The following is a 22,065-nucleotide window of genomic DNA, read 5'->3' on the forward strand; positions in this document are numbered from 1 at the left end:
TTGTTTAGCCTCAGTAAGAGTACATATATCTTTATGCTGGTATCTCTGCTGAAGACTGATACCAGAAGAGTAATCTCCATATGAATAAAATATTATTACTTCCTGCCAGCTAGAACTACCTTCATCGTGAGCTAAAACTACAGAACTAAGGGACTGCTGAGATCATTCCATCAATTCAGATGACGGTTTACCTGAAGCTGAAAGTCCAATGCATCATATCATGAATTCAATTTCATCGTATCCTAAATGCCTATTCCTCTACTCTTGAGGCAACAACTTCCTCACTCGTTCTCGCTCTCGCGTCAACTGCCTCTTGATATCCTCATTCCACACCTCGTCCAACTCATCGCACAGACATTCTTCTCCGGCCCCTTGAAGCTTTGCAGAAACACGTTCCACCTCTTCCAGCACGCGAATGACATTCAACCCCATCACCCGTTTGACATCCTCCTCGGCCACACCGCGCCGAAGCAACCCGGCCACCAAGGCAGGATAGCACGAGACATCATGCAGCCCGTCCGGACCACGGAGCATCCCGTCAAAGTCGGACCCGATGCCGACGTGCTCGTATCCGATCCGCGTCCCGGCGTAGATGATATGGTCGATGGCGTGGCTGAGCGCGGCCTGGTCCGCTTCGGCTGCAAGCAGCTCGCGCAGGAAGCAGATCATGATTACGCCGCCATTGCGTTGCAGCAGTTGCAGGTTCTCATCGGTGACGTTGCGAACATGTGCGCAGAGACGATATCTTTAGTCCCCGTCCGTGGATGTTAGTAGAACCTACGTTTAACTGGATAGTCTGGTTCTTACATGGAGGAATGAGAGTAGATGACAGGCGCTCGTGAAAGCCGCAGCGCTTGTGTTTGGGCTTTGTGTGACGTGTGGGACAGGTCAATAATCCTAGTACAATGAGCTACACGTAATCCAATTTGCAGGAGCAATACGTACATCCCCATTCGGTTCAACTCTCGAATCAGTCGCTCTCCCTTGCACGATAATCCTCCGTGGATCTCCGGACATATCGTCGCCGCATCTGCAAAGGAATTGTGACAGTTGTGCGTCAGCGTCACATAGCGAACACCCAGTCGGTACAACATGCGCAGGGCGCTGACGCTGTCAGCGATCTGGTGGAGGCCTTCGATCCCGATCAGACTCGCGACGCGGCCGGCGCGAAAGCTGCTCCAGATACTGGCCGCTGAGTCGGCGAACTGCAGGATTGTCGGGTGTGTCTCAATCAATCGGTGGATTACATCGAGCTGTCCAAGCGTCTGGCGGAGGCTTTCTAAACTGCCAACCTCTCGATCTGGGTTCTTGGGGCTGAATCACAGTTAGTACAATGGGTTTTCATGCGCACGAGAACGGAAGAGTAACACAGAAACTTGCCAAGGGACATATGCGCTCCAGAACTGGCCGCCCAACTGCCCCTTCTGTAGACGCTGGAGATCAGTCTGGCCGATTGGCATATCATACAGGTGGGCATTCTGGCCATTGATGTCATTGCGAAACCATCCGCGTATCATGTACGGAAAGTCATTGTGGCCGTCGATCAGAGGCACCTCGTTCAGAAGCCTCCGGGCCTGTTCTTCGATCGTGCTCGGAGCCATTCTAGCTATGTGTGGTATAATTCCTAGCTAAGTTTGTATCTTGTCTAGCATGATGGTCTGATATTCCATTTCTTGTCGTTGGAACTGGCGGAGGACAATGTACCCTACTTCAGCCTCTTAATTCGGCCACCGAAATCAAAGTTCCACCCACTCATTCGAATTTCTATGCAACACATGTTACTGTTGATTCTAATTCGTCGATCTCGGAATCCGATATTCTTTTACGCAGACTTTTCAATAGATGGAAACCTGCTATCTTCTCGACACTGATGATCATGATACGAGGAGGCCCATCTAACAAGTCAGGTCAGGTAAAACGCAAACAGCGACAACACAATGCCATCTGCATCTGAGATAATTACTCCCTCTCTAGCGCATCGTTCTCGCGCAAACATCCAATGGTTCACCAACAAGCATATGCGGCAGGTATCTCGGCTCAATGCGAAACAGCACCGAGTCAATATGATGACGGCGGAGAACTGGTCCGTCCGCGGCGAGCTGGTCGACCAGTACAAGGCGCTCTTCGCCCAAAATCTTTCCACCCGCCATCTATCCTACGCAGATGGCATGGGTGGTGACGCAGAGCTGCTGCAAGTCGCGTCGGACTTCTTCAACCGCGTGTTTGCCGCGCATACCCGCGTGGAGCCGGCCCACGTCGTCGTAGGGGCCGGATGCAGCTCACTGCTGGAGAATCTGCTGTATGACATTTGCGAGCCGGGAGAGGGCGTGTTAATCGAAACGCCGTTCTGGGGTACGCAACGCCTGGGGTTTTGTTGCACAGTGCTCTACTTGCTGATGGGTTTACAGGTGGGTTCGAGACAAGCTTCGTTCTGCGCTCCAACGTCACGGCTGTTCATATTACACCTCCATCTGACAGTGATGTATCTGGATCTGAGGATCCGGATCATGTCGTATTGGCGTATGTTGCGGCGTACGAACGGGCCCTTCGTCAGGCCCCCTGCCGCATCAAAGCCATCCTCGTGTGTAACCCCCACAATCCATGCGGACATATCTACCCCCCGAAGGTAACCCAAGCCTTGCTCCAATTCGCCCAACGGCATGATCTATTCTACATCTCCGACGAGATCTACGCCCTCTCCACACTTGACGAGCAAGTGCCGTTCACCTCGGTCCTTGGCATCGATGTGTCTGCCCTAGGGGTAGATCTGGCGCGCGTGTTCACGCTCTACAGTATTAGCAAAGATCTCGGCAGTAGCGGCTTGCGTCTGGTATTTGTCTCCTATTCTCTTAACCTCAATGCATCCCGATATTAATGTTGTGCACAGGGCTTCGGCATCACCCAAGCACATCCTGATCTCCGTCTCTCCCTCGCCATCTCGAACCATTCCCGCGTCTCGACATTCACCTCGCTCGTCATCACCGCGCTGCTCCGCGATCCCGCGGCCATCGATGGAATCCTGCATCAGAACAGAGTTGCGCTGCAGCGTAGCGCCCGGCTGATCAGCGACTTTCTCGTCTTCCACCAGATACCCTTTGTGCCACCGGCTGCCGGGGTGTATATCTGGGCACGACTGGGATGCAGATCCTTTTCACGGCTGGATGACGAGCCCAGCTGGGAGGACGAGGCAGCTCTCAATGATCGCTTCGAGGCGGTGGGCGTGTCGGTGGGCGCGGGACAGGGGTATTGCGCTAGCGAAAGTGGATGGTTTCGGATTACGTTTGCGCTTCCTGAGGAGGAGCTCATGGAAGGGCTGCGGCGAATTGAACAGGTGGTTGGAATGGAGGGGAAGAGATGGACCGTTGATGGTGCGTAGCGATAGGCAAGGCAATATACAACTATATTGTGTCATCTATATACATCCATACATTCAGTCATCTCTATCCCGTTAGTCATTCTAGGGTATTGACTATAGTCTGTGATAGTATGGCTGCAGAACCGGGAGATTTTCACTATATTCATTTGAACAGTAGTCTGCTGTAAAGTCCGTCTGTTACCCTTACTCTGGTATCAGTATATGCTAAAAAGACCCCATTGCAGACTCCGACTCTACTACTGTTTCAACATGCTTTCGCAGACATTTCACATAGTTTATACTGTCCTTACTGATATTAACGCCCTGTTGGTTAGATAGATACATTGCCAGACCGGATCTTCATCCTATACACTCCACATGTATATTTACCATCCAAATACAATTAGCACAAGATGGCTGGCTGCCATTTCAGTGACACATCTGATAATGATTCATGAGAATTCCTGCTCTATCGATATACAGCCAACTGAAACCATCGACCAATCATAATCATGCGATTTCCTGTTTCTAACTTTTTTTTTTCTTTTTTTCATTTTTTTCTTTCTGTTTGTCTTATCCCAGAAGGCGTCATGACATCTAAACGGGGATCTTGATCGCACTCTCTAAAGTGGATTATCTTCCTGGTCCTCGCCCGAAGAAGTGTCTTCTTCAGGGCGAACGGTGTTGAATGAAAGAAAAGAACTGGGGTAACTGCCGTAATTCGTACATCTACCGCCATAACCGCGCACACTTTGCGTGCTTCATGGGGAGCAAAAGAAGTTAGGAAGCCTAGAGGCTGGGCTGGCGTTCAGGCCAGCAAGTTGCACAGTCGAGCCGGTATCTGGACCAGCGTGCTCCGAAACTGGGCTGCTTCGGCTGAGCATGAAAGATCAAAGAGTTGGTTATTGTCAGGGGCGAATGAGAAGGAGGACGAGGAGGAAGAGGAAGATGAGGAAGACGAGTCAAGGGGGTCAAAGACATACCCCCGGCCGTCGCGGGAAGCGGGACCACGGAGCAGATCCCAGATCTGCCAGCAGACGGCCAATAAGCGGCGCACCGCGGACCGTATCAAGATGTTCAGGATCTCACTATGCTCCTCCGCCTCGGGTTCTCCCGGCAGAGGGGCGATTTGGTAGCTTCCCAGCTGGAAGAAGGGGTTGGGGCCACTGCTGTTGCTCGACGGCAGGAAGAGGTCGGAGCTTGGCGAGAGTAGGTCGTCGTCCAGGTCGGCGGAGGTCATGCCTGAGCAGCCTGACTTGAAGACAGCAGCTTCGGTCCCTATGTTGGCGGTTTTTTCCAGGGCTGTCGTTGCCAGCTGCAACGCGGTCACTGCCATACTGATACTGCCGGCATCTTTCGGGCAGTGTGAACAACAATAGAAGGCGGAAAATGCACGAGCAAAGTTCCGGACAAACATAAACGTGGCATCGAATCGACGGATGTCTCGGGAAGTGAGGTTGCTGAGGGTCTGGAGACATTTGCAGGAGCGCAGCAGCTTGGCTCGAGGATCCAGCAGCTCCTTGCTCGCCGGCTGGCAGTCAGGCTCGGCGATCGTGCTCCAGAAAATGGAGTCATTGAGGTCAGGGTCCGGGGCTAACCCTGAATCTATTAACGGGAACGAAAGGTCGGAGTCGGATATGGAGGGCAGAGGAGGGATCCAGTCCGTCGAAAACGCAGTACTAGCCCCGGTATCCTCACCGCAGCTGGAGAAAACGGGGAGCAATTCCTCCTCGTCGTCGAACAGACCGAGACAGTCGTCAGCACGGGGAGACGCGACCGTGGACGTGGTGGCGCCGGTTGCGGCAGCCGCAGTGTCGGCGGTTGGACACTGGAAGGGAGTGGCCGTAGCCGTGGCGGAGGTGGTGGAGGCTAGAGCAGACGGGAGCGGGTTCCCCGCTATCCGAGCGGACTCTGCCGCAGCCGCCGCCACCCGCTGCTCCCGCTCCAGAGTTTTACGACTGCGGGCCCCCTTGGGTTTGCCGCAGCGTGAGGAATAGCTGTAGGTACATGGACTCATATACTCGTGGCATCGGGTACAAGGGTTGCCGCCCGAGCATCGAGTCTTGGACCGGTGACAGGCATCGCAGGCCGATCGTAGCTTGCGAGGCTTGTCTGGTTTGGGTGTGGAAGTCGTAGTCATTGTGGATGTGGGAGACGAGGTAAAAGATGGCGACACATCCTGCATAGATGCCGCCATCGTTAGCGAGTAGTTGGCTTGATTGACCCGTGGAGGTGGTAGACTACTGGCCTTAAATATTAGCAGCAACGCCTCGGAGAAGAGAAGGCTTTTAACCTTCCATCATCGCTCTGCACCACCACTGGAAAGGGGGTATTCTGACACCTGAATGTCTCCGTGCATGCCAATTAACCCTGCAGTACCTCTGACGACGCTGATCTGGCCTGTCAGAGAGCCAAGAGAGTTTCTGTCGAGACTTAATCCGCACTCCAACTAAATTGACCTCGACTCAGTCGACGTTCACAATGTCAATCAGTCCGTCCTGAATCAGCACCACTAGCAGGGAGTTGCCTTGCGCCTCAGAATCCTTCGCGCCTGCAGCTTACGGATTTGGAGCGCCTCTGACGAGGCGGATCCGCTTGTCAGACGGCAAACAAAGGGCGAGAGATGTCTCGGCACTAGATCCCGCAATCAAACTCAATTGACTCGATTCATGCCAAGTTGATGTTGATATTGTCCCTCACAGTCCTCACTTCATTCAGAGTTTGCGGCTCTTTACATTACAGCCGAGTGCTTGATGAAGCACAACTGAATCTTGCAGCCAGCATGGAACGTGCTTGTGCAACCTGGTGAAGAAAGTGGTCTCTGCGTCGAGTTCTGCACCGTTTCTCCCCCCGCCAATTGATTGGTCCAGCCGAAACAGCTAGCAGCCAAATGCCAAGTCGCGTGCTGAGGATGTGTCAATAAGCTGCAGTTCGGAGGGACGATCCCCAACAACACGACTCAAAAGCGAGTATCTGGTTGGCTGATGATGCGCATGCTGAGGACCTTGGTAGGTCAACGTGGTTGGGGGCGGCATGCTCGAGCTAACGGTCTCGCCTATGTCGGAGACATATATGCAGTACCTAGACTGTAGCGCACGGAGACTTTAATATGTTACGGAGTCCGTAGCCCCCAATCAGCGGCGGTCTCCCGCGGCTACTCCCTAGCGACTTGGTAGATCATAGACCAAATACCCTCTTTGGCAAATCCTATCTCTGCGCAAACGCCGCACTGACCCCGTCTAAACATCATCATAATATGTATCAAAAGTCTAGGAGTATGGTTCTTACGGCGTCACCGATCCTGATCATTCTAATTTCTTCTAAAGGGTTCGACTGCTAGTGCTTACGGTGTGCAGGGGTCTCTTGGAAGACTTTTCCGCCGATGGTTTCCGAGGGTCATCTAACAAATGGCCGAAGCTGTCACAATATCATTCTTATCCATAGTAGGAGCAGGCCTTGGGGTTGTGTACAGACCAGAATGTATAATCAAGGTCCTGTGTATAGTAAGTCGGAATTTAGAGGAAGCCTTTTGGCCAGTGGCCACGCGGGCAATAGTTTCATGGTTCTAATGTCTCCGATGCTTATGCTTTAATAGCTCCTTTAAGCGTCTAGAAGGGCCTTCTGCTCAATTCTATCCTATTCTACAAGCATGATTAATGGCCGAGTGGAGTTAATCTAAATACAGATTAGCACATGTGGTGGTGAGGCCACTAGCTGTCGAGTAATGGCAGGGGTGGCAATAATAAATACTACTGAACTAGTGTAGAACTACTCCGGAGTAGGCGTCTGCTAGGAGGAGATTAGCTGCTGAACTTTAGATATGCTTCCTCGTAAATCTAAGCCTCTTCCTTTACCATTTGGCCTTATTTCGACATACACTGTTACTTTCCTTCTGTTCTTTAGGCAGCCTCTGCTTTTACTAGTTTTCTGTCTCCTGCTCCTTATACCTCATTAGCCTGATTAGCATAGCAGGCGTGTGGGCATAGTCATAGCCAGAGGCAAAGGCAGCGTATGATCATTTCCCTCGGTGGGGGTGGGCACGTGCTGGGTAGTTAGACCATGTTTCGTGCAGACTTTTAGTTAAATTTAATTGTGCAATATAGATTTACTACTTACCATTCATTGGACAAGCCTAGCCGAAGAGATTTACTATGGTGACTAGTGCGTTAGATGGCGTTTTGGCAAAGGGGCAGACAGTGGGAGAGATCGAGTATATCGCGGATAGATTGTTCATAAAGTCCCTAGCCAGATATGTGAAGAATTCTCCTCCTTCAGTACGCAGAAGTCAGACGAGGCGCAGAGTGAGATTGACAACACAGGTATTGATCCCTGCCTATTTCGATGCATTTGATTGGTGGTAAGGTATAATCCTGATGACCACGGGTTGTATGATACCCAATGAGCGTTGGCTTTCATCCACAGGCTCATCCTTGGATCACTGTTGATTAATCATTAAAATAATCATTACATGTTCGGAGACTTCCAAGTGTTCCACCTGACACTAGGGGATAATTAGCTTCCTAACAGGTATCAGGATTCTCGTAAGGCTGGACTCACAAATCCAATACACCTAAATTCGGGCCGTCCTTGAGGCGGTATCACTGTGCCGATGGGATGGTCGAGGGCCGGATGGTGGAATGCTCTATCATAAGCAGTTGCCTGTACAATGTTGCCTGCAAGTAAGTTCGAAAATCATTGGTGGTGTTCTGCAGAATATGGAGCAATCCACACCTCTGAATTTGTCCAGTCGGCCCCTGGTCACATTGGCGCAGATGATCATAACGGAGTAGTCCGCAGTTCACGGCAAATCTCAACTCGGTCTTCAGGTTCCATGATCTCCCATACTTGCTCCAAAGTCCGTCCCCGCACGTGTTGATGTGGCACCATAGCGTACAGCATGTACATTGGACGCACTGCTGGACTGCATATCGAGTCCAGACTTGGCTTCCACATCTGTCACTCATCCGGTCGATCACAGAAACTCCACAAGCATGTCCAGTCTCGCTCCCCGGGTCCCCACGGATATTATAAAATAGGGTAAGTTCCTAAGTCCTCCACCTAAAGTATAATTATATTTTAATATTTTTTGTATGATAGGTCCTAAGAAGTACCTCCCTTACGTAACTTACAACTAGGTAACGAGGTAATTAGAGAAGATAAACTTCAATCCTATATCGCCTATTCATCTTCGAAATAGAGATATATTTACCCCTCACTAGGACGTCTATATAGGACTCTGATAAGGATTTAAATATACATCTAATGATAAATTAACCGTCCTTGACATAAGGTCTACAGACCCAGTCCGATGCCCTCCAGACCATGTTCAGACTAATGATCTGTCTCCTGTGGCACCGTCTATGAGTGCCTAGATCCTTCACGGCACTCTTCCGAAATGTTATCAAGGCCACGTCTCATTGGTGAAGGCTTGCTTAGGAAGACACTGCCGGCGGTCTGGCCGGAGTGCGATACTGAATCGTAGATTGAGAAAGAAAAATACTGGCATCGACGAACGAATCGGAATGATCACGGCAACAAAGACGGGATGAGTTTTTCAATTACGATAAACATATAGAGAGGTGCAAGGAATTGTATGAAGCTCCGTCATCGCGAAAGTATGTCTTCTTCGTCCTGGTCATTGGCGCGGACGAATTTGGGTAGATGCATGAAGTTCGGCCAGGATGATCTCCATGTGAGGGTTTCATAATGAGCGAGGCGTTGGATAGTTTGATGATACGAGACGAGTACCGGATTATTCATAACGTATATGCTACTTCACTATTGATGGATATAATTCATCGTTCACTACTTTGTCTACCCAAACCCATGGGAAATAGTCCACTGATAAGCTGAAGTTGATGCGCGCTCCGTTGGAACGAGGCTAGGGTTGGCAAATGGGACCTTCATAGTCAGTTTTTGCAGACAAGAGTATATGAAGTTAAAAGGTTATTTCTCAGAGACGGGTGTGGAAGTGGTTCCATCGGCATGCGCACGTCAGCTGGTTTGGAGGACGAGGTGAGTTATCGCTCTTTACTGGAGGCAACTATTTTGGAGAGGGAGCAGAAGTCAGGGCTCTCTCTCTCTCTTCGGTCTCAGGACGTGCTCACACTCGTACCCCATCGCGATCTCACATTGCCCCTTTCTGATTCAGAATGGAAAGAACTGCTGAAAAAAATGTCAATCAAAACAATGCTCTAAACACCTGGTGAAAGCTGCTAATACCAGAGAGGTCATGATGCTCCATGCCAGAACCCATCCAGCTCAACATACTTGCACCAGAGGGGGTCATTCACAATGCGCTTCACTGCAGATGACCTCAAAGAGAGATGTTAAACTCCCATGGTGCCGTCTTATCTTCACTCCGCTGAGCCATCACAAAGATTAGACCATCGATGTACTTATCTGGAGCTCTGATCCGGAGCGGCTTGCCCAGCACGCCTCCGAAATCAGCATCCGTTCATCGGCTCTGCAGTATAGACGAGCCCTCAATGCGCAAGTCCTTGGGGCGGAGAACAACGCAAACACAGGGGGAGACTTCAATACGAGTCTGATCCGCCTGAACGAGCAACTGACCAACAAGCTCTTTGGCCCTTCCAGCCAAGCTTTGGACGTCGAACCCGTTGAGCTCCTCCATGTCGCCATCCACTTCTCCTTCGTATGCACCTTTCCTCAGCGCCCAGCTCCCTGCATTTTTGGTGAAGCTCACGGCCTCGAGACATGGGATGCCTCGATCGACGTCACCCGGACGGTCGGATGGTTCACTACTCTCTGGCCAGTGGTCGCAGAAGTTAGCCCGTCCGATAGTCTCATGACGGCTGTGCTTACTGTGCGGCAGGCTCGACGGGCAATGGAGATGCACGGATGGAAACATTTTACGTCGATATACCACAACACCAAGCAGGAGAGATGCAGCGCGGGGACACACCTGATGGAGATCACCTTCAACTACGCGGGAAAGTTCCAGCAGGTCGAGCAGGACGGTGCTGTCTTCCGCATGGAGCCCATGGCAAAGCAGAATCTGTTTGATGGGGCGGGCAAGCTAGGCCGGTGGGCCATGCTCGAGATCAATTCGGTTATTCTTAACGGCATGTTGGAGTTTCATGTTACCTACAGTCGGGGAACTGATGAGGCACGTGTCCTTACTCCGTGGATGGATACTCTGGTCAAGTGCCTTGAAGACTTTGCGAGGGGTTATGCTTCGATGGTTGATTCGGAGAGTTTTATCCTAGAATGAGTTGGCCTTGGATGATGTGAAACAAGGAAGGGAGTTTACTGAGATGCCATGTAGAGTAGTCATTCTGATCACAGAAAGATTAACGATGATGAGATGATAAACGTACTACATCCTGTTCTGAATGGAATGAAACACCTTGATGAAGTGCTCCGGATGCACATCTGCATCTCAGCGCATACTCCCGCATGATGTGAAAAGCTCTGAGTATCATCCACTCGCCAGTATTAGTCTACGTCACGAGCCAAGGTGAGGTTCCAATTCTGCACCATATTCCACCAGCATGTCCATCATCCCTTTTTCGAGCAAACCCCCTCCCCCAATAGAGCGCTGAATGACCATTCACATCTCTTGCATTAACATCCGCGCCGCGTTGAAGAAGAATCTCCAGGGCCTTCGGGCTTCCCATCTTTGCAGCGTAAATGAGAGGTGTTGCTGCAGCGGCGTCTCGACATTCAATATCCTCACCCCGTTCCAGCAGCAAGCTGACAATGTCTGGATGATTCCCATCTACGGCGTAGAAGATGAGCGGCAGATCAGGACAGAATCTGGCGTATTTGACACTTGTACGCGCGCCACCATCCAGAAACGTCCTCACCAACTGGATATTACCATGTTCCGCTGCGTATGTAAGGGCTATGTCCCATGATATACCACACTGATCAGGATCAAACTGCAGTAATAATCTTACAGCAGCCATATGATCCTGCATCGCAGCCCCACTCCAGTGCTGTAGGTCCTCCGTCATCACGCGGAATGCTGGCATCCGCACCACCTCCGAGCAAAAGTTCCATCACCTTCATATGGCCTGCGCTAGTTGCCGCCATCAGTGGGGTGAGACCATCCGAGCCTGTCATATCAACTGCAGCACCATGTTGCAGGAGAATTTCCACACCGGATGCTACGACGAGTGGTGTAGCCAGCCCTTCCACCAGATGAAAGTTCCCGGGGAGGTTTTCGTCAGGATCGGCATCCTTTATTAATGAAAAGAGGAGTTCCCTTGAGCACCGCGACTTAAACCCATCAGGAAATAGGGGACCCTCTATGGGCGCGGTGGTATTCACATTAGCGTCATATCGCAAGGCCTTTTTTATGGTGTCTGGACGGCCTTGAATTGCAGCCCACTGCAGTACATCACTGTTGTACTGTTGTATGTTCCGTTGATATTAATAATAGCTCAAGATGTGTTGGTGTTGGCGGTTAACGCGGCATACGGAGTTGAGATCTGCATATCCTAGATGATGTGTTATCAAGGCAAGCAGTTCATTAGGTAGATCGATCAAACCCATGATTGCAATCAGTAAGAAGCAGGAAAATGTGCAGGAACATAAGCCGATTTACGGAGTCAACAAGCTCAGCCACACTTAGTGCAGGAAGAAATAGAGACCCATTGCGCTTACCCCTCCAAGCATGATTTCATCCGTCTCTGAAGATCGCGAGAGACCCTGCGGGAGCTGAATGCGAATCGCATAAGAGATAATTAAGAGTCGAAGCAGATACACTGCAAAATGCCCAAGTTCTGCAGCCTCGGTTCCTTCATTGTCTGATCTCGGCTTGGAAACCACATACGGCTGAGTAATGTCAGGGACTATTACGAACAAACCCACTTCCACATCACCCCTTGTGGGAGGTTCTATTGTGATATGGAAGAAAAGGCGTGGAAATGAGACTGGCGTCTTTGGCTGCCATGTGGAAAAGCAAATACGTCTGTGATGGAAGAGCTAAAAACGGTCCCCCCACTGGGCTTTGAGAATAAAGAAACCGGCTGCAGTGTCGTAATCCAGTTCTGGGCTAGAACCACGTAATGCTGTACTACAGGGTTCTGCATTGGACAGAATGTTGGTCGGGGGGCAGGCCCAGTAAAGCTCACAAAGTACACTCCATTAGCCTTATCGGCTTTCCCATCCTCGGCCCCCACTGGCACGCACTTAATTTCAACTCTCTCATATCCTTCGCTCTGAAGGGTCTCACTGCCACTGAAAACCGCGCATGGCTTCCGCAAAACCTCCATCTGAAAGTCTTCAAGCCATCCCAGCTACTGTTACAGTTTCACAGCACATACACGAAAATGTCGCCAAGGAGGGACACGAGGGCGTGGACGCCTGGCTGCAGGCGTTCGGTGCCTTTCTCGTTTACACAGCAACATGGTGAGTCGGTGCATAAGTCTCCTATAGCGTTCAACCTGTAGTGCTCACTGTGTCTTTTTTGTAGGGGTCTGTTGAGTGCCTATGGATCGTACGAAAGTTTCTATGAAACCACCCTGTTGTCTTCCACGCCCTCGACCACAATTTCTTGGGTCGGCACCCTACAGGGTGTCATTCTCATCTGTAAGTCACCATTCGAAGCGAAGAAGATCCGCGTGATTAACCGGGGACCTTGCTTTACAGTGGGGGGCGTCGTAACGGGGCCGATCTTCGATCGTGGATATATCAGGGAGCTCTTAATTATAGGCACAATAACCACCGTACTGGGCGTCATGATGTTGAGCTTAGCCCGCGAGTACTACCAGATTCTCCTGGCACAGGGCGTTTGTGTCGGTATCGGAAGTGCAATCTTATATGTGCCCAGCATCAGTCTCGTTGCATCGAGGTTTCAACAACGTCGCCCCTTGGCCATGTTCATTGCCACCTCCGGCACCGCTGTTGGTTTGTCCCCATGCCTCCTTTCCCCCTTTCTTCTCGCCGATATCCTTATCACTAACTAGGCACACATGCAGGTGGGATAATCTACCCCATCATATTCTCGAGACTCCAGCCCAAGCTCGGCTTCCCGTGGGCCATTCGAGTTCTCGGCTTCGTGACGCTGGGGGAATTAATCATCGCGATGGCAATCATATTACCCAACACCAAGAGCAAGGCTCCCCATAATGTCCGCTCCCTTCTGGATCCCACCGCATTCCGCGACCCAGCGTTTATGGCCTTCTGCGTAGCTCTATTCCTCATGTGGATCGCCTACTGGGTCCCCTTCTTTCTCCTCCCCACCTTTGCCCAGTTCAAAGCAGGCGCAAGCTCAAATCTAGCCTTCTATGTCCTAGTCATCTGTAATGCATCCACCATTCCTGGTCGGTACCTGGCGGTGCCGCTTTCAAACCGAGTGGGGCCCGCGCTCACCATGGGCGGCTTCGCGCTGGCCTCCAGTGTCCTCCTCTTCGGCTGGATTGGTGTTAAATCAGTGGGTTCCACTATCGTCTGGGCGGTGCTTATTGCTTTGTTCATGGGGCCACTAGCAGTTCTATACCCGATTATTGTGCCTCATCTTTCGCCAGACAAAGACCTCGTCGGTACCAGGATCGGTATATCATCGGCTGCGGCGGCACTGGGGACCTTGGTCGGCTTTCCAGTTACATCTGCCTTGAATGACATTGAGACAGAGATATTCTGGAAGAGCCAGTGTTTGAATGGTTGTTGTATGTTTGGTGGTGCTGTTCTGATGCTATACGTCTATTATAAGATGCCCAGAACTTGACCATTGTGGCGCACCGGGCACGGTCTTGCGCTTATGTTCTCGAAGACTGGGGAAAGGGACTCAGATATGGAACACAGGAAATACAGAGGCGTGAACTTTATATTCATGAAGACGCGCGCACTGCTCTCTGGATGTAGAAGACTAGTGTAGAGCAAATGATAGTAGCCTTTCTGTGTGTATTCGATTAATCTTGACTTCAGCTGGGTGTTTGAGCTATACTGTTGGCATAGCTTTTCGCTTTACAGATGCTTCAATCAAGGCAGCAATATCCAAATGACCACGTTCCTTCGCCCACATCATCGCATCCTTGCCAGTCTGATCCCTGATCGCAGCGTCAATCATAGGATGACTCAAAAGAGCCTCCACAACATCTCGCTGACCTATTTTCGCCGCAAAGAAAAGCGCCGTCCAGCCACGACGCTCTTGAGCATTGACATCTGTCCGGGGATCGTCCAAGAAGAGTCGCACAAGACTCGCGGATCTGTTTAAAGCTGCCCAGGTCAGAGGAGTCCAGCCAGCGTTGTCTTTACAATTGATGCCAATCTCATCTCTGGCTAGCAGGAGCTTGATCACTCCATAGTGGCCATCCAGTGACGCACAATAAAGCGGCGTGATGCCCATGAAGCTCACATGCCCCGGGTTCGTCCGATCGTCTTCGAGGAGTACCCGGACAACGGCCTCATGACCGCCCTGCGCAGCCCAGTGAAGAGGCACCCAGCCTTGACTATCTGTGACAGTCGGATCAGCACCATGCCGAAGCAATAAGTCTGCAATGCTGTCGCGGCCAAGATCCGCCGCCATGGCAAGCGCCGTCCGGCGTAACAGATCCCGGTGGTTCACGTCCGTACCGCTCTGGATCAATAGCTGGACAATCGCCCCGCAGTCAGCTTTTACAGCGTACGAAAGCGCTCGTTTGCCCTCGGAGTCTTCTGCGTCGATGTTGCATGACGGCGTATCGACCAGCAGCTTTGCGATCGTCTCGTGGCCATTCAGGGCAGCCACCATCAGAGCAGTCCTGGCATTCTCCGTCCAGCGGTCCAAATCGATCCTCTCGTCCTCGGACAGCGCTTGCACCACGGCAGTGTTCGCTGCGCTGTTTTCCGAGATCAGCCGCGTCACGCCGGCTTGTCGTTGGCGGTTGATGTCGACATCAGGTCTCGCGAGTAGTCGTTCCACGACAGCGTGGTGGCCATTACAGCAGGCCCACCACAAGGCTGTCAGTCCAGATGCGTCGGCTAAGTCAGGGAGGGTCCCGGGGTCTTCCAGTAGCAGCTCGACCACGCCGACGGCGCCGGTCTGCGCTGCGACGCAGAGGGCTGTTTCATGGTGAATGTTAGTCGCGTTCGGGTTCGCTCCTTTTGAGAGAAGTAACTGGATGATCGGGCCATGTCCCTTCGCGGAGGCGAGCATGAGCGGTGTCCCACCGTTGTGTTTGCGGGATTTAGTGTTGACGTCTGCGCCGCCGGGGTCGAGGGCGTATATGGCTGTGGCTAGATTCCCGGTTTCGGATGCCCATAGCAGCGCGCTGCTTCGGTTGTGCAGCGCATTCTGGCGGTAGAGGCACCGCCTCCCTACGTTGTGTAGCCTGCGATTTGCCTGGGAAAAGGCGTTGATGTCGCGTTCGGAGCGGACATGTTGGGTGAGGATCCCTAGGAGGATGTCATCAGGGAGGTCGCAGAGTGTGATCATTATGTACAGCAGATTGACTTCCGTTTGAGTATTTTCGATGCTTCCCGTTGTGTTCGCAGGTTGTCCCCAAGGTGGCCTCATGCATCGTTCTCGTGCGCCACGAATACGAGAAGAGCCCTTAGGCGCAGTCTAACTTGGCATCACCGATGATTGGACTAAGCTAGGACATTCCGACTATAATACTAACAATAATAAAATACTCTAAGCTACCTGCAGCCCCACAAAAGTCTTTAATGGCGTGTCTCCATGCCAACCGCCCAGCTTCGGACACCAGACATGGAGACTGGAGAAGGGCGCCGGAAACAGCCACAGCTCGGCATGATCGGTCCAATCAGCAGTGGAAACAAAGAGATCACATCCCCGCATGACGCCAATCATCTAATCGTATGGATTATGGAGATCTATCTTAATGATGCAAGGGATGAGCGGGATAACGCGGGGTATAAATTCTCTGCCACCCCGCAGGACGCAAGTGTCCAACTCTCTACCACAGACCGATTGACGCAAATAACAGCATGCAGATGAGAGGTAAGTTTGCGCTATTGATGTAGATCAATCTGACGATCATATAAGCTCCCACCGGCCTCAAAGGCCTCATTGAGAAATACCGACCAGACCTGACCCCGTTCGAGAAAACCTACCGACATATCCACCACTCCCCCGAACTCTCCGGCCAAGAGGAACAAACCTCTGCAACCGCTGCCTCACACCTTAAAAACCTCGGCTTCGACGTTCACACCCACATCGGCGGGTATGGCGTCGCAGGGGTCCTCCGCAACGGCCCAGGCCCGACCGTCCTCCTCCGCGCCGACATGGACGCCCTACCCGTCGAAGAGAAAACCGGCCTACCCTACGCAAGCACCAAAACCGCCAGAGACTCCGACGGGGAGACCGTCCCCGTGATGCACGCCTGCGGCCACGATACTCACGTCGTCAGTCTCATGGCGAGTGCGAGCCTGCTGCACGCCGCGCGGCAGCACTGGTCGGGTACGCTGATCTGTCTCTTCCAGCCGGCGGAGGAGCATTTGGGCGGTGCGCGGGCGATGGTCGAGGATGGTCTTTACGATAAAGTCCCCAAGCCGAGTGTTTTGCTTGCGCAGCATGTGGTCCCGATGAAGACGGGGACGGTGAGTGTCCGGGCTGGGCGGTTGTTGACGGCCGCGGATGGGATCAATGTGCGGGTGTACGGGCGCGGAGGACACGGCGCGGCGCCACAGTCTTGCATCGATCCGATTGTGATTGGGGCGTTGATTGTGACGAGATTGCAAAGCATTGTGAGTCGGGAGGTGACGCCGGGCGAGTTGGCGGTCGTGACCTGTGGGAGCATCCACGGGGGCACCAAGGCGAATATCATTCCGGATCACTTGGATCTGAAGCTCAGTGTGCGGACGTATGATAAAGCGACTCGCGAGCGAGTCATCGCGGGCATCAAGCGGATTGTTGAGGCGGAATGTGCGGCGGCTGGTGCCGTGGAGAAGCCGTCCGTTGACATCGTCTCGTCCACGCCGGCCACCATCAACGACGAGGCCACTGTGCGTGCGCTCAAGGAGACCTTTGGCTCCTACTTCCGGGAGAATCTCGTCGAGTCGAAGCCTATCGCGGCGAGTGAGGATTTCTCGCAGCTGGCGACGCCGGTTGGGGCCCCGTACGTGATGTGGACGTATGGCGGCGTCGACGAGAAGACATGGGAGGATGCCATGGCCAAGGGGAGGGTGGACGAGCTACCAAGTAACCATTCGCCGTTCTTTGCGCCGTGTATCCAGCCGACTCTGCGGACTGCCGTTGATGCGATGAGCCTTGGGGCGCTTACTTTTCTCCGGCAATAGGCATAGTCAAGTAGATGAATGCATCACTTTTTGGATATCGGACTAGCGTAGCTTACTTTGGACTCAAGTAGAAACATGAATGATAATCTTCCCTCTTGCTCTCCCCGACCTCAACCTCTCAAACGCCTTGACCGCGTCCTCCAGCTCATACGTGCTGTCGACCGCCACCCGCAGCTTCCCCTGCTGCATCCACTCCCCCAGCGTTGCAATATCAGCCTGGTTACTCTTCAGCATAAAAATCACATACTTCCTCCTCCCACCGCCCAGGAACCCAGGCCTTGCCACCCGCCGCGCAAACGTCAGCATCGACGCCGCACCCACCTGCACAAACGCCTTCCCAGGAAGCAAGAACGCATCGGACTGCGAGTATAACTCGTCAGGCAATCCGATATGATCGACCACATGGGCATACACGTGCCCCTGCGCACGGAGGATACCCAGCACATCTTCCTGGGTATAGTCAATCACCTCATCCGCCCCTAAATCCCGACAAAACTGCACATTACGCGTCGAACACGTCGTCGTCACAGTACACCCCAGCGCCTTGGCGATCTGGATCGCGAAGATCCCGCACCCGCCGGAGCCCCCGTTGATAAACACCCGGTCGCCGGGCGAGACATACGGCGCGAGAGACTGGTACGCCGTCTGCGCGGCGACGCCTACGGTGGCCGCGTCGTCGGGCGCCACCCCGTCCGGCAGGAGAGCTACATTCTCTGTCTTGCAGAGGAGGTACTCGCCCAGCGAGCCGAACTGTGCGGGGGCAGCGGTCGTGCCGTAGACGCGCTGGCCTGGTTGGAAGGCGGTGACGCCGGGGCCGGCGGTTACTACCTGTCCGCAAAAGTCCATCCCCGGGGTGGCGGGGTAAGAGACAAAAAACCGGGGTACGATGGGCATTTCCGGGACTTTGAAGTCGGCTGGGTTGATAGAGGCTGAGATGACTTTGATCAGCAGTTGGTCGTGGCCGGGTGGGCCGGGGGTGCGGGCGGAGGTGCTGAGCTGGAGGTTTTTCTCGAGGCCTCCGGTCGCGCTGGTGTAGAGCCAGGCTTTCATTGTCGAGGGGTGATCCATATTCATCCACTTTCTGATCTAATAGCGAGACTGTTGGTAACGCAGTAGAGAGAACAAGATGATATGTGGTGGAGTGCCTAAATATGACGTTGTTGCACTACGCAATGTGTCCACTGTGATTTGCTCGGGTAGACAGCTGACCCATTTCCTAATATGGTAATCAGGGGTATAACCATCAAAATAAAAAAGTGTCTCTACTTGACCGGCCCCAGTCATACGTGAAATTAGATATTATACAATTACACTGCCAGGGTCATGATCGACAGCAATAACAGACACGGGCCACTGCATTAACAGCATCAACTCCCCTTCCCCCGATGTATCCACCAGCGCCTTAATCTTCACTATTTCCCCATCAAACCCCCCCTTGACATACCAAAACGAATCCAGCAGCGCGAAGAGAAGGTGAAAGTACGCCAGGATCACATACGACAGCGTCGAACACACCCCGCCGCCGGCCAGAGTATCCAGAAACCCCTCTGGCAGAAACTCCGCCCAACCAATGAGCGCCGCGTCTTCCAGATCGGCCTGTACATCACAAGGCGACTCTCGCCCCTCGTCCGAAAAGCGCACGACGGAGAGCGCCCGCATGTACATCGACTCCAGGAGCTCCAGGGCAGCCTTCTGCTCCGCCAGGATCTGCCTCTGCCGGGAGGCCAAGGACTCATGGTATGCAACCAGCTGTGTCAAGGCGTCGTCCGCGCCGCGGTAGAACGCCAACAGACGCGGCGAGCATCCTCGCCGCACGGAAACAGAGACAGAGCAAAGCGCGTCCCGCGGATACATTCGCCAGTCGTCATTCGCGTAGCTGTACTGCGTCATGTCTCTCAAGGGGCCCATGCGCAGCTCGGGCCAGTTCTGCTTGATCACGGTGCACAGGCCTTGGATGAGGAAGATCCAGTCGAGCCGCGGCTGGCCCGGTTGCGAGTGCGCATCGCTCAGGTTGCGAATGCGGAGGGACGCGAGCGCAAACGCGACCAGCATCAACGAGCCCGCGAACACGAGGTTGAGATTCGCACTAGATAGGTTCGCGAGCTCCGTCCGGAACGCTTCCAGCCCGCGCTGGTGGTGCTCGACAATGATCTGGAGGTACGCGGCGTCCAGGGTGTGGTCGTGCTCGGGGTCTCCGATGGCCGGCGAGGGCTGGCTCTCCATGTCGGGAGACACGCGTGGCAGTTGCTGGTCGGCCGTCCAGTCCGAGGCGTAATCCAGCCCCGCCAGGGCGAGAAGAAGGTGCATGAGGGCCTCGTTCCGCATGGCGAAGCGGGGGACGACGGTTTCCCAGATGCGTTGCCGGCGCGGGTTCAGCGACATGTGCTTGGAGGTGTGCAGCATGAAATGCGCGTGGAGCTGCAGATCAACCATGTTCAACTGCCCGGGGCGGGGAGTCCAACCTCCACCGGCTGGATCTGATGCGCCGATGTCAAACTGCAACGCGTGCGGTGACGGCCCGCTCTTGGGTTGATCTCGGCGTGCTTGAGCGCGGCCAGTTCGGTCGGAGCCAGCCTGTGACCGACCCGGCGTGTCGTGCCCTTGGGAGCCAGTCTCGGCGGGCCAGTCACAAGGCTCGCCTCTCAAGGCACAAGCACCGCATGTTGGTTTGATTTCGTCGCACTGGGAGGTGTGAGCGTCGCCGTCGTGCTAGCTAGGCAGTGGAATACGGAATACGGAATACGGACCTTGACTCGGCGACCCTTGCAGGTAAAGCACCCTTTGCGCGACTTGCTGTGCCTAGCTCGTATTCTTTTACGGGTGGCTCTGTCGGACTGGCTGTCCGTTGCCATTGTGCCACTATCGCCACTTGCTGATTGATGCGATGCAAGGGCTGAATGGAGTCGGTATAGCTCGTAATCAAAAGAAGTGAGTTTGCTCCGTTTGCTTCATCCGTAGCGCCAAGACATTATATATACTATATATATACTACGCCTACAGCTCTACAGGCACACTACACTACGACAATATATATGAAACTGTAATAATGAATACATTATATTATAATGCTAAGGCAGTCTTTGGACTCTACCATCCCTCCCTCAGTCTTTGTGATATCAATGGTGCACTTTCTCACGCATCCACCAGGGAAGAGCTATTTGTAAACAATTATGCAGCTACACACTTATTCCAAACAAGGCTTTTAATGCAGAGTAAAATCGAGGTACCCACTCCCCTGGAACCCCTCCGCCGTCACCATCTGAAAGACCGGATTCCCTGGCTGCAACCCCAGTTGCTTCCAGCGGTTGAAATGCGCCGTGACATCGACTGTGCCAGTGGTACGATGGGACCGACGAACCGACCACAGCTGGTTGAAGTTCTTGGTACCGTAGATCTCCGGCACATTACGGTAGGGGAGCATGTAGACGTCATAGATACCATCGTTAGCGTGCACCTGGCCCAGGATGTGGCCGTTGCCCGGGGTGCCCGTGCCGTGCGCCTCGACGATGTACCACTCGGTGACGGGGTTGGTGGTCCAGCCGTAGACAGCGAGGGTGTAGTCGCCCTTGGCGGAGAAGTGGCCGTCCCACTTGAGGGTGCTGCTGGATATTAGTTATAAAGACAGGAACTGATAAAGAGGATAACTGCTTACCGGGTGCTGCCACCGCGGAAGCCCTTTCCGCCAAGGAACTCGCTACGGGAAGGCAGGTTCCAGCCGACTTTGAAGTGGCCGCTGTTGGGGTTCTCGGTGTAGCCGGCGCCGGCGTGGTTGTCGTTGTACAGGGAGTAGTAGTAGCCGGCGGCGTTCACGCCGTCTTTGCTGGTGCTGAACGTGGTGTCGCGGCGTTCGAGGTTTCCATCAGTGGCATTGAAGATGAGTTCTCCCATGTGCTGGAGGAAGTTGAAGGACTTGCTGGCCTCGATGGCGGGCTGGGTAGTGGGATCTGAGGGCACGGCCAGCGCCCCGAGAACAGGGAGGAAGAACAAAAGGCGGCTGAAAGTGACCATTTTGGGAACGATGATGCGAGTTTGTCTTTCTTCAGCACATTCCTCGGCGGATTAGCCTGCTTAAATAGTTGTCACGTTGAACCGCTGCCGCGAAATCCGTCATTTGGTCCCTGAAATGAGAGACCCTTAGAGACCCTTAATTGTGGGTAGACAGCTTGTGGGTCTCATCTATAGGTAACAGAAGCTTGTGAAAGAGATACCTGCTTTTTTCTCTAATTACGGCATCTTGCGAGAGTTTGAGTACCGACATTCATCAGACCACAGCTCACCATGTCCACTTTCAGGGTCGTCAGCGACTATGGCTAAGACTAGTGGTTTCATGTTGCTACAACGGCAGGATAAAGCTAAACAGGTCAGGGTCTCCGGTGGATCCTTCCTATGACCCTATCGGAGCCTCAGAGGAGAACACGGGAATGTTCCGAAATACATACGAAGTAAGACCGAGCCGTTAAATATCTTCTGTATTGCTTGATTTATCGCTGGGAAGTCCC

At 53.1% G+C, this 22,065-nt stretch overlaps 11 protein-coding genes across 11 annotated transcripts; 4 read left to right on the forward strand and 7 right to left on the reverse strand.

The window, feature by feature from the left end:
* Window positions 1-258: 258 nt before the first annotated feature.
* Window positions 259-1,601, reverse strand: gliJ (dipeptidase gliJ; the record flags this gene model as incomplete). The annotated part of the gene is made up of 4 exons (XM_043289464.1): window positions 259-745; window positions 808-897; window positions 946-1,314; window positions 1,369-1,601. The coding sequence occupies 4 exons, from the start codon at window positions 1,599-1,601 to the stop codon at window positions 259-261; spliced, it is 1,179 nt and encodes a 392-aa protein (XP_043145399.1).
* Window positions 1,602-1,937: 336 nt separating this feature from the next.
* On the forward strand, window positions 1,938-3,376 carry gliI (aminotransferase gliI; the record flags this gene model as incomplete). The annotated part of the gene is made up of 3 exons (XM_043289465.1): window positions 1,938-2,352; window positions 2,409-2,830; window positions 2,888-3,376. 3 exons carry the CDS (start codon window positions 1,938-1,940, stop codon window positions 3,374-3,376), a joined length of 1,326 nt encoding a protein of 441 aa, XP_043145400.1.
* A 787-nt stretch (window positions 3,377-4,163) lies between these two features.
* Window positions 4,164-5,552, reverse strand: gliZ (Zn(II)2Cys6 domain-containing transcription factor gliZ; the record flags this gene model as incomplete). The annotated part of the gene is made up of 1 exon (XM_043289466.1): window positions 4,164-5,552. The coding sequence occupies one exon, from the start codon at window positions 5,550-5,552 to the stop codon at window positions 4,164-4,166; it is 1,389 nt and encodes a 462-aa protein (XP_043145401.1).
* Window positions 5,553-9,340: 3,788 nt separating this feature from the next.
* Window positions 9,341-10,589, forward strand: nrps9 (putative nonribosomal peptide synthase; the record flags this gene model as incomplete). The annotated part of the gene is made up of 2 exons (XM_043289467.1): window positions 9,341-9,370; window positions 9,741-10,589. 2 exons carry the CDS (start codon window positions 9,341-9,343, stop codon window positions 10,587-10,589), a joined length of 879 nt encoding a protein of 292 aa, XP_043145402.1.
* Window positions 10,590-10,818: 229 nt separating this feature from the next.
* Aud_004528 (ankyrin repeat domain-containing protein) lies at window positions 10,819-11,875 on the reverse strand (the record flags this gene model as incomplete). The annotated part of the gene is made up of 3 exons (XM_043289468.1): window positions 10,819-11,222; window positions 11,278-11,731; window positions 11,801-11,875. The coding sequence occupies 3 exons, from the start codon at window positions 11,873-11,875 to the stop codon at window positions 10,819-10,821; spliced, it is 933 nt and encodes a 310-aa protein (XP_043145403.1).
* Window positions 11,876-12,575: 700 nt separating this feature from the next.
* On the forward strand, window positions 12,576-14,188 carry Aud_004529 (uncharacterized protein; the record flags this gene model as incomplete). Its single annotated transcript, XM_043289469.1, has 5 exons — window positions 12,576-12,733; window positions 12,798-12,913; window positions 12,974-13,231; window positions 13,303-13,977; window positions 14,037-14,188. 5 exons carry the CDS (start codon window positions 12,576-12,578, stop codon window positions 14,186-14,188), a joined length of 1,359 nt encoding a protein of 452 aa, XP_043145404.1.
* Window positions 14,189-14,264: 76 nt separating this feature from the next.
* Aud_004530 (uncharacterized protein) lies at window positions 14,265-15,740 on the reverse strand (the record flags this gene model as incomplete). Its single annotated transcript, XM_043289470.1, has 1 exon — window positions 14,265-15,740. The coding sequence occupies one exon, from the start codon at window positions 15,738-15,740 to the stop codon at window positions 14,265-14,267; it is 1,476 nt and encodes a 491-aa protein (XP_043145405.1).
* Window positions 15,741-16,255: 515 nt separating this feature from the next.
* Aud_004531 (putative zinc metallopeptidase) lies at window positions 16,256-17,566 on the forward strand (the record flags this gene model as incomplete). Its single annotated transcript, XM_043289471.1, has 2 exons — window positions 16,256-16,268; window positions 16,314-17,566. 2 exons carry the CDS (start codon window positions 16,256-16,258, stop codon window positions 17,564-17,566), a joined length of 1,266 nt encoding a protein of 421 aa, XP_043145406.1.
* A 63-nt stretch (window positions 17,567-17,629) lies between these two features.
* Window positions 17,630-18,640, reverse strand: Aud_004532 (NAD(P)-dependent alcohol dehydrogenase; the record flags this gene model as incomplete). The annotated part of the gene is made up of 1 exon (XM_043289472.1): window positions 17,630-18,640. One exon carries the CDS (start codon window positions 18,638-18,640, stop codon window positions 17,630-17,632), a length of 1,011 nt encoding a protein of 336 aa, XP_043145407.1.
* Window positions 18,641-18,865: 225 nt separating this feature from the next.
* Aud_004533 (Zn(II)2Cys6 transcription factor domain-containing protein) lies at window positions 18,866-20,418 on the reverse strand (the record flags this gene model as incomplete). The annotated part of the gene is made up of 2 exons (XM_043289473.1): window positions 18,866-20,248; window positions 20,314-20,418. The coding sequence occupies 2 exons, from the start codon at window positions 20,416-20,418 to the stop codon at window positions 18,866-18,868; spliced, it is 1,488 nt and encodes a 495-aa protein (XP_043145408.1).
* A 350-nt stretch (window positions 20,419-20,768) lies between these two features.
* Window positions 20,769-21,574, reverse strand: Aud_004534 (glycoside hydrolase family 11 protein; the record flags this gene model as incomplete). The annotated part of the gene is made up of 2 exons (XM_043289474.1): window positions 20,769-21,165; window positions 21,219-21,574. 2 exons carry the CDS (start codon window positions 21,572-21,574, stop codon window positions 20,769-20,771), a joined length of 753 nt encoding a protein of 250 aa, XP_043145409.1.
* Window positions 21,575-22,065: the final 491 nt, after the last annotated feature.

This window comes from Aspergillus udagawae (genome assembly GCF_001078395.1).
Source record: "Aspergillus udagawae IFM 46973 DNA, scaffold_3, whole genome shotgun sequence".
Taxonomy (NCBI): Eukaryota; Fungi; Ascomycota; class Eurotiomycetes; order Eurotiales; family Aspergillaceae; genus Aspergillus; species Aspergillus udagawae.